Source organism: Asterias rubens, chromosome 4, assembly GCF_902459465.1.
Source record: "Asterias rubens chromosome 4, eAstRub1.3, whole genome shotgun sequence".
NCBI classification, from domain to species: domain Eukaryota; kingdom Metazoa; phylum Echinodermata; class Asteroidea; order Forcipulatida; family Asteriidae; genus Asterias; species Asterias rubens.
In genome coordinates this window covers 20,306,838-20,316,333 of record NC_047065.1, presented here as the reverse complement: position 1 = coordinate 20,316,333, position 9,496 = coordinate 20,306,838, and the positions used below count along the sequence as shown (strand labels likewise).

The window sequence follows — 9,496 nt, the reverse complement described above, 5'->3', positions numbered from 1 at the left end:
TTAAGATTCGTACAGTAGATTCAAAATACAGTACATATTTAGACCCGTTACTTTGTCTTGGAATATGTCAAGGGCACCAGTTGAAATTTGCTCTCACTTAATTTGCCAGAAACATATTTTTTTACTTGTTTGAATGTCTATCAATTTGTGAAATAATAGACTAAAGTTATTAATTCACAAAGTTGTTGATACCTATCACTCAAAACACAAAAAATTGAAAAAATCTCTAATTTAAACTATCAATGCATATGGAAAGTGATTTATAAAAAATCTTTATCATAATTTACACATTTACAGTTGAGTTCTCCCAAAGATAAAAACTTGGTTTTAAAACAAAAGAGTTTTAAATATTTGCCCAACATCATGCTAAATAAACCAGTGCTTATATAAAGACACTGGACGCTTTTGGTCATTGTTAGAGACCAGTCTTGTTATTTGGTGTATATCAACATTATGCACAAAATAACAAACCTGTGAAATTTGAACTTTTAAGTTCAAATTAAAACTGATCGTCAATGTTGCAAGATAATAATGGAGAAAAAAAAAACCTTCTCGCACAAGTAGTGCTCTTTCACATGCTTGATTTCGAGACCTCACATCAATTCATATATTTTACTGAGGAATTACTTCTTTCTCAAAAAATACGTTTCTTTAAAGGGAGCCGTTTCTCACAATGTTTCATACTATCAACAGCTCTCCATTGCTCGTTACCAAGTAAGGTTTTATGCTAATAATTAGTTTGAGTAATTACCAATAGTGTCCAGTGCCTTTAGGGGCTTTCTGAGTCATGTATAGAAAAAAACATCACCCCTTGAGTGGAAGAAATCTTTGCGTGAACTACATGTAGTCACAAAACATCTTGTGCGTTTCACAAAATGGTGTAGCCATGTCATTTAAAGGCAGTGGACACTATCGGTAATTGACAAAGACAAGACTTCACAGTTGGTGTATCTCAACATATGCATGAAATAACAAACCTGTGAAAATTTGAGCTCAATCGGTCATCGAACTTGCGAGATAATAATGAAAGAAAAAAAAAACCTTGTCACATGAAGTTGTGTACGATTAGATGGTTGATTTCGAGACCTCAAGTTCTAAATCTGAGGTCTCGAAATTAAATTCGTGAAAAATTACTTCTTTCTCGAAAACTATGGCACTTCAGAGGGAGCCGTTTCTCACAATGTTTTATACCATCAACCTCTCCCCATTACTCGTCACCAAGAAAGGTTTTATGATAATAATTATTTTGAGTAATTACCAATAGTGTCCACTGCCTTTAACACCAGGTCCCAATGTCACAGAGCTCTTTAAAAAGTTAAAGAACCAAAAATAACTAAGAACAAAGTTACGCTTACCAGCCAACATACCATGCCACATGTACCGCATGTGACTGGAATGCTCTTTATTTTTACTCACCAGAAAATTGCTGGGCAATATTTTCTTCCTTCAAGGGATGCGTTGCCTTGGATCGGGCAGGTTGGTCTATGAAATGCAATTGTAACCATTTGTTATGAAATGCTTCAATGGTTGGAAAGATGTTTTAAAAGTAGAATATAATGATCCACACAATCATATGCCTTAAACGTTGTGAACTAACACGGCACTCCATTTCTTTAAGTCAAATTTTTGACCCCACAAAATGGCCGACTGTGTTAGTTCGCAAAATAAAAGGAAAACCATGCAATTTTTAAAACATCTTCCCAACCATATGCATTTCCTAAGAAACAGTTTCAGACGCTTTTCACGGACCAACTCGCCCGATCCAAGGCAACATGTCCCTTTAAGTTGCTCTATGAAATTGTGCCCTGTACAGAGAGCTCAAGAAGTATTCCCATCTGGGATTACTTGGTCTGGCATCTCTGTTGAGGGAACTACGACACATTCATCAGCTACATAGGTACTGTCCTCCCCTTGTTGAGCTTCCGCTACCTGTACCATCTCATAGACCTGGTCAGTTGCTGATACTTCTGTTGCAACCACCATGTTAGTGTTCTCAGAATTCTCTCTCTGCTCAAAGCTTTCCTCAGCAACCTCTTCGTCAACTGCAGAAAGCTCCATATTCTGTTCGACATTTTGAATGGAGCCGTCGACATTGTGGGCAACAGTGAGGACAGTGACGGTCATGGTGCCTTCCTCTCCTTGCATGATCTCTAAGGAGCCGTCTTCGGAGCTCTGCTGCATAGCGGCGTGGATGGCCTCAGCGTCAGCTTCAGAGAGCTGCAAGGTGTTTCCCTCTTCGTCAACGATTTGGAACTGCTCCTCCAGTTGCAGTTGATTTATGGTCTTCTGAGCAGGAGAAGGCTCCTCATTATCGGCCGTTTCTTTCTTCGAGGCTGAAGAAGGCATCGTGTAACCGTCACCAAACGTGGAGATGTCGTGCATTCGGAAGAGGTGATTCAGTAGGTTGTGCTTATGCATAAAGGTCTCCTTGCAAGCAGCGCAGACCAGTGGCTTCCTCTTCTTGTGGATGCTCATGTGGTAGATGAGCTTCATCTTGTCCTTGGATGCGAAGATACATTCTAGACACTGGTACCTGTACATGTTCTCATGGGTCTTCTGGTGTTGCAGTAGGCTGTAGCGGTCGTTGAAGACTCCCTGACACAGTGTACAGGTTATTGGTTCACACTCGCTGTGCATGTGATTGATGTGTGCCTTAACATCTGCAGGAAGGTTGAAGATGGCGTTACAGTGAGGACACTTGTGGGACGATCTCAGGGCGGTGTGTTTCCACAGGTGCTCCTTCAGGCTACTCTTCTGGGAGAAGCTCTGATCACACACGCCACACATGAAGGGCTTCTCACCAGTGTGAGTGCGCATGTGACGCTTCATTCGATACTTCTCAAGGGTAGTATACTCACAAATTATACACTTCTGCAAAATTTTGGGGGCTATTTCTTTAGACTTCTTCTTGGATGCAGACCTCTTTGACCCACTCTTCTTCGTCTTCATCTTGCTTGAAAAAAAGTACACCAAACTGTTGAAGTGTACAAAATATTCTTTGTCTGAGATCAAAGTACCACTTTTTAGAGAGTAGTGAAAAGTGCAGTGTTAAATTGTCATTGTTCAAATTCTCCACCGAGCTTAATACTCAACCAAGAGATAAACATCTTTTCCAGAACGACATGCAAGAAATGAGGAAGGGAACTCAAGCAGCCTGAGATTTCACAGTTGAATGAAGTGGATGAGTAGTTCTGGTTACCACCGAGTTCAAACAATTCCAGCAGTCACCTGAAAATAAATAAACAAATATAAAAATACAATTAGAAGCAATAAACAAAGATGAAATTTCTTTGCAATCTATGGCAGTTTTAAGTTTGTAAATTTTGCCTGATCTTTTTTAACCAGACCAGAGTTGTAAAAAATATGTTATGTTCCTCCGAGAGCTGAGCTCAACCTTAACATAAGCAGACGTACATTGCCCAGTAAAAAAAATGCTACGGTTTAGAAAAAACACAACTTCGCAAGCTCTGCAGGACACTAAAAACTGCTACCTACTTTTCAGATGTAAATAATACATTAATTTTGAGTATTAATTTTCCATAATAGAGAGGTTTCGCAGATTAATCGATATTCTTATGTGAACGGATACGACATAATACGTCATCTCTTTTTGAGGTCCATGTGACCTATAACCGTTGTACACAAGTTAGAATAGTCGCTCAAAATGGGAATCTGTTGCCATACACGTAAGTAAACAACGAGTATATTTTGTTCATGTTTTTGTAGCGTATTGTTATTTTTGAATGCACCAGGTTTTCACCATGTCTATTAGAGGTATCATACACGGTTGTAGTTGGACATTCGTTAACCACCATGCTTCAGAAAAAGAGAAATGGCGATTGTCCATGGGTGCAGCCATTTGGTTAATAGCGCCCTCTTGAGCCTCAAGTTGAGGGTATTCGTTAGAATTTTGCAAAACTACACATCTCACTTGACGCGAACGCGTACGCTTCGTTATCTGTATGCGTATTTGTATCCACGACTCTGCGAAACCTCTCCATTAAACTGGTTGTGACCAATACCATAAAACATCAGAAAGATACATCACAATGCAATGTTAAAAATCTGGGCTACTAAACATTCATGGGGGGCAAGTAAAATGCAGTTTACTAGCAAGGAGGGCTACTTAAAGACACTGGACACTATTGGTAAATTGTCAAAGACTAGTCTTTTCACTTGGTGTATCTCAACATATGCATACAATAACAAACTGTGAAAATTTGAACTCAATTGTTCGCCGAAGTTGCGAGATAACAATCAAGAAAAACACCCTTGTCACACGAAGTTGTGTGCTTTCTGGTGCTTGATTTTGAGACCTGAAATTTGTGGAAAATTACTACTTTCTCGAAAACTACGTTACTTCAGAGGGAGCCGTTTCTCACAATGTTTTTTACTATCGACAGCTCTCTATTACTTGTTACCAAGTAAGGTTATGTAATAATTATTTTAAGTAATTGATAGGGTCATTCCATGTCAAATCAACCAGTGGTTTCCAGGTGACCCCCTCAGATTTTGATGAAACTTCATCAGAATGATTGAATGTTGCTCAAATGAACACATACAAAAAAGCTAAGTCCTACTCCATGTAGTTTTCGAGATATGACCCATTGAAATTTGGTCAAGGTGGCCATTTTGTGCTCGCGCGAGACGTGAAAAGTGATTTTTGTGATAATTTCCAACTTTGAAAGCTCATAATTTAGTTATTGTACCAGGTAGAGAGCTCAAATTTGGTATACCATCTTACTTCTTGCCAAAGTTCATGAATCTGCACCAAATTTAAATGTATCTCCTTTAATTTTCTAGTTATGGTCAGCCAGAAAAAAATAAGTTACACAAGCTTAAAACATACCATGTATTGTACATACATGAATGTACATGTACATGTATACTGTATGGTATTACATGTACATTAAAATGTGCCAAAAACATATAATATTCAAATTGCCACCACACCATGAAGGAGTTGAGTGCCAAAGCTGAAATTTGGTGTATAAGTAGATATAATATATATATTGTTTAACTGGTATCAATTTCAAAAAACGTTTCAATTGATCGCGGGGTCAACCGGGGTCAAGACGGGCGGGGTCTTTTTGACCTTTTTCTGGCTGGAACCAACTTTGGGCCCATGCTTTTTCTAAATTAATGCATTGGTGAGCTTATAATTGCTTGTGGGTATAGACATGCACCCATAGATAATACCTAGAGAATATAGGATTCATTTGACCTCTCATGTGGGCACAGGGTGACCCCAATTATCACAAAAAACAATTCCGGCTGATTAAAGTGCCTACTTTAGGTGACCATAACTAGAAAATTAAAGGCGATACATGTAAATTGAGTGCAGATTCATGAACTTTGGCAAGAAGTAAGATGGTATACCAAATTTGAGCTCTCTTCCTGGTACAATAACTAAATTATGAGCTTTCAAAGGTGGAAATTATCACAAAAATCACTTTTCACGTCTCGCGCGAGCACAAAATGGCCGCCTTGACCAAATTTCAATGGGTCATATCTCGAAAACTACATGGAGTAGGACTTAGCTTTTTTGTATGTGTTCATTTGAGCCACATCCAATCATTCTGATGAAGTTTCATCAAAATCTGAGAGGGTCACCTGGGGACTTTTCTGAAAACTGGTTGATTTGACACGGAATGACCCAATAGTGTCAACTGCCTTTAAGCGCAACGCCTTGAGACTTTTTTAAAATAAAATTGGGGCCAAGAACATAATGAGTTGTTGCTCTAGCATTGGGAATTGATACACTAAAAGCCTGCTGATTAAAAAAATCCCAGAATGAAAAACAAAACAAAACGACAAAAAACAACATTTTAAACAAAATTTAAATGGGAGAATAGAGAATGGAGGCAAAATGATCAATTCTTCTACAGTCTGACCATTCGTTATGTATATTGTTAACGGCTTGACGATAAAACCCTAGCAGAGTCTTTCTTGAACCATCTACACATTTTTGAAAAACGTAGTATCAAACATGAAGTCCACAGGTACATTTGTGCACAGCGGTTCCACAGTACACACTCCGTCGTTTGAACAATGATTGTGAATGGTCGGTCAACTTCTGGCAAATATTACTGAAGTACATGTAGTATGGTCAATTTAATCAAATTATTGAGTGAATTTTTGTTATTTGCAAATGTACTGTGCTTTGTTTCCCTCACCTAATTTTTCATTTAACTGTCCTCATCTCTTGCAATTTCATCATCACTACCGTCATAATCGTCGTCACCAGGATGAGGTTTGAAACCAGCGACCCCATAAAGTATGTCATTCACAAATTTGGCTTTGGAAGCCTGTCTGGCCCTGCTGGCCATTCGTGTTAAGTTATCAGGCTTCAGGATGGTGGCACTTGGCTTCTCCGCTACCTCTTGCAGGAGGACCTCATTAACAATCTCCGACGTCGGCTGGAAGAGGTCAGATAAAGCCTTGGCACGTATCTTGGCCGCTACTTTGGTTTTGTAGCATACTCCTGGCTTTGCGGTGTGAAGATGAGCGTGGGGTCCTGCTGTAAATCTTCCGTCAATTTCTTTGTACGAGGCCAAGCAGCACATCTTCCTGCCGCGGATAGTGCACTGCCACTCAACAGTGTTTCTTCTAGCTCTTTTGATGTTGTACGTGAATCCCTGACTGTCAATGAGTCGTGGGCGACTTAGATGAGTTGCTGCCTGAAGTATTCGGAAACCTGCGGCATAAGCTTCTTCACTGAGTTCTCGCTCTTGTGACTCACATGGATTGGGTAATTTGGTCTTGGCATTAACAATGTCCCAAGCTTGTTTAGTAATACTCTTGTCTCGTTTACACTGCGGTGTTTTGACAAGCATTTTTGGTGCAGTGGTACTAGTAGTATTTCCCCTTCCGACATGACAGTGGGACTCAGAGCCAGCAGTAAACTCTCCATTTTTCTGCTTCAAAGTGGCTTTACATTTGAAGCTTTTACTATTTAAAGAACAATTCCAATAAGCAGTATCTCCATTAGACTTCTTAAAGTTGTATGTGTGTCCCGTGCGCTTTTCAATTAGTCTCGGTTGTCCGAATACATAATTTGAGTAGTATTGTTTTTCTGAGCCTTTCCTTCCTTTGCTTTTTGCCTTTTTGCCTTTCATGGCTTTCATCATTTTTGCAGTCATTTTTTTATCTTTCTTTAATGGAGACGTCAGATTTTCCAACTTGCGAGAAGATATACCTGGCTCAGCAAAGTGGAGATGTGGTTGAGGACCTGGAGTAAATGTGCCATTTTGTTGTTTGACAATCGCTCGGCAAGTAAGAGCTTTACTTCTTACAGTGCATTGCCAGTCAGTGGCCAATCCACGCGTCCTTTTGACATTGTACGTATATCCCAGGCCATCAAGAAGTTTTGGTTTATTGCGTTTGAATGATGCCTGAGCCTTTTTCTTTTTGATCCATGTTGCCTGTGGAGAAGCTAGATTAACTTGATCATCGACAATGATATCTTGCTCACTCGATGGTGGCGCCTCTGGTATTGGAATTTCAAGATCTTGGGCCTGAATGATCTCCACCATTCCACCGAGCAATACTGACGTACAACCAATTGGGTCTGTTTGGCATGTAATCTCAACGACTTGCTGAATGGTAACCCCATGTTCAATGTCTTCATTTTCTTGTTCGATGTATTGCTCCATCATGATTACTCAAAATAAACAGTCTTAAGCTCTGCAGACTCTACATTTAGCGGTCAATAGAGGGCTTCAGTTAAGTCTGAGAATTAGGCCCTTCAAATGGAACAGTCAAACAGTCGTGGCTGAAAAGATTTAGAAAAATAAAAAAAAACTAGTCAGTAAACAGTCTACAATAGGTTTATTGAAATTTTTCAATTGAAGTAAAAAGATTTTGTTCAAAATTTTGGGAACTGTTATTTGACCTTAAAGAGCAAATCTTCCCAATTTGGTTGCACTGTTGAATTGAAGTTTAACAAAGCAAGAACTTCAAAACTGCAATCCACTTTGTTTTTAGTAAAACATTTTTAAAATACTTTTTTAAATGCCAACCAGAAATTATTACCGATCACCTGCCAAGAATCGGGTTCCCCGACCCAGGCCAATCATAATAACAAAATTGCTGTTCCTAAAAATGTCTAAAAATATAGTTATTATACGAATTGGGCCTTTTCGATTGTTTTTAACTATAATTTTTTTTATACATCAACTCAGTCTAATTTTTGAAAATTTCAGCAACAACTGTTTGACCACTTAAATAAAAACTACTCCTAGAACTATGAGGTTTGTTCCGCTACCATCTCCCAGATTACGGGAGATGATAGTAGCGGAACTAACCTCATCATAACAGTTCTTCGGAGACGATAGCGGAACGAACCTCATAATTATAGCCAAAGTTCTAGCTTGGACTAGGAGTACATAAAAACTACCATGCCTGCAACAAATTCTACTAAAGAGAATTTTAAGGCTGTGCAGAAGAACTTGCCTTATATTAAATAATTATACGTATGTAAATATACCCTGGTACGTGTCATCAGTGGAGTGGGATACCACTAACAGTACAATAAAAAACAAAGTAATTTTTTTTCAAAAATCAATTAGGGTTAGGGCTTAGGCCTATTCAACCTTTTTAAATTTTACAATGACACTTGCACACTTCAGACTTTTCTCCAACTTTTTCCATTTTACACATTTCTGTTAGGCCCTAACAAGGCCTAAAATTTTAATTAAAAGTAACAAAAATAAAAAATAATATTCAATAATAATATTAATAAATTAATAAAATACACAATTCACAAATCACACGAAGAAAAGTTCTAATAACTTTGGTTTGTTTCTGTTTGAAACTTGTTGTCGGCGTATTGTCGGCACTCTGGCGTTGTTGTCGGCGTTGTCGGCTTTTATGTTTTTTGTAGGACCCTAACCTAATAAAAATCCTAAAAATCACACTCTGTAGTGCATGCAGTGGTTGGTTGGGCGGTGTAGGCTAGCTAGTTCGCGCGCGCCGCCTGATTGAATAACAGTAAAACACTGACTGTGTGTTTAGTGTGTGTTTTTTGCTTTCGTCTGATGGGGCGTAGATTAATGATGATCAATTCCCATTTGAGCACCAAGTATTTAACAGCCGAGCTTCAAAATAATTGTACAATGTCACGGTTGTCTCATGTTCTAGAAAGCGTTGAAACGTGTACCTGTGATTACAGAAATGTTCAAAATACTTACCAAGTAATTGTGAGAAATGATAGTTCCATTTTTCTCGTCCGTGCAAATAGTACAGGGTGCGAAATGACGCCGCTTTATCGCACGGTGTCCTGTCTCCCACTGACGAACATACGCAACCTCCGCGCTTAAAAACTAGTGACCAGCCTATCCCTGATCTCGTCACGTGATCGCGCGGATGTTCGTGTGTGTGGGTAGGGGGGTGGAGATGATTGGGTTGAGGGGGGGGGGGCACTTGCGTCTTTAATGAAGCAGTTTAAACTGAAAATACTGATACTATTTTTTTGAGAAGTCAAAATTGAGGGGTT

At 39.0% G+C, this 9,496-nt stretch overlaps 2 protein-coding genes across 2 annotated transcripts; both read right to left on the bottom strand.

The window, feature by feature from the left end:
- Positions 1-1,649: 1,649 nt before the first annotated feature.
- LOC117289695 (fez family zinc finger protein 2-like) lies at positions 1,650-2,969 on the bottom strand. The gene has a single exon (XM_033770934.1). It carries the CDS (start codon positions 2,947-2,949, stop codon positions 1,819-1,821), a length of 1,131 nt encoding a protein of 376 aa, XP_033626825.1. The 5' UTR covers positions 2,950-2,969; the 3' UTR covers positions 1,650-1,818.
- A 175-nt stretch (positions 2,970-3,144) lies between these two features.
- On the bottom strand, positions 3,145-7,765 carry LOC117289694. The gene is made up of 2 exons (XM_033770933.1): positions 6,177-7,765; positions 3,145-3,228 (listed from the first exon to the last, which is right to left on the bottom strand). Exon 1 carries the CDS (start codon positions 7,656-7,658, stop codon positions 6,189-6,191), a length of 1,470 nt encoding a protein of 489 aa, XP_033626824.1. The 5' UTR covers positions 7,659-7,765; the 3' UTR covers positions 3,145-3,228; positions 6,177-6,188.
- Positions 7,766-9,496: the final 1,731 nt, after the last annotated feature.

Bases quoted from the DNA above. Each gene is read 5' to 3' on its own strand.
- LOC117289694 (XM_033770933.1), bottom strand. From the start codon at position 7,658: ATGATGGAGCAATACATCGAACAAGAAAATGAAGACATTGAACATGGG.
- LOC117289695 (XM_033770934.1), bottom strand. From the start codon at position 2,949: ATGAAGACGAAGAAGAGTGGGTCAAAGAGGTCTGCATCCAAGAAGAAG.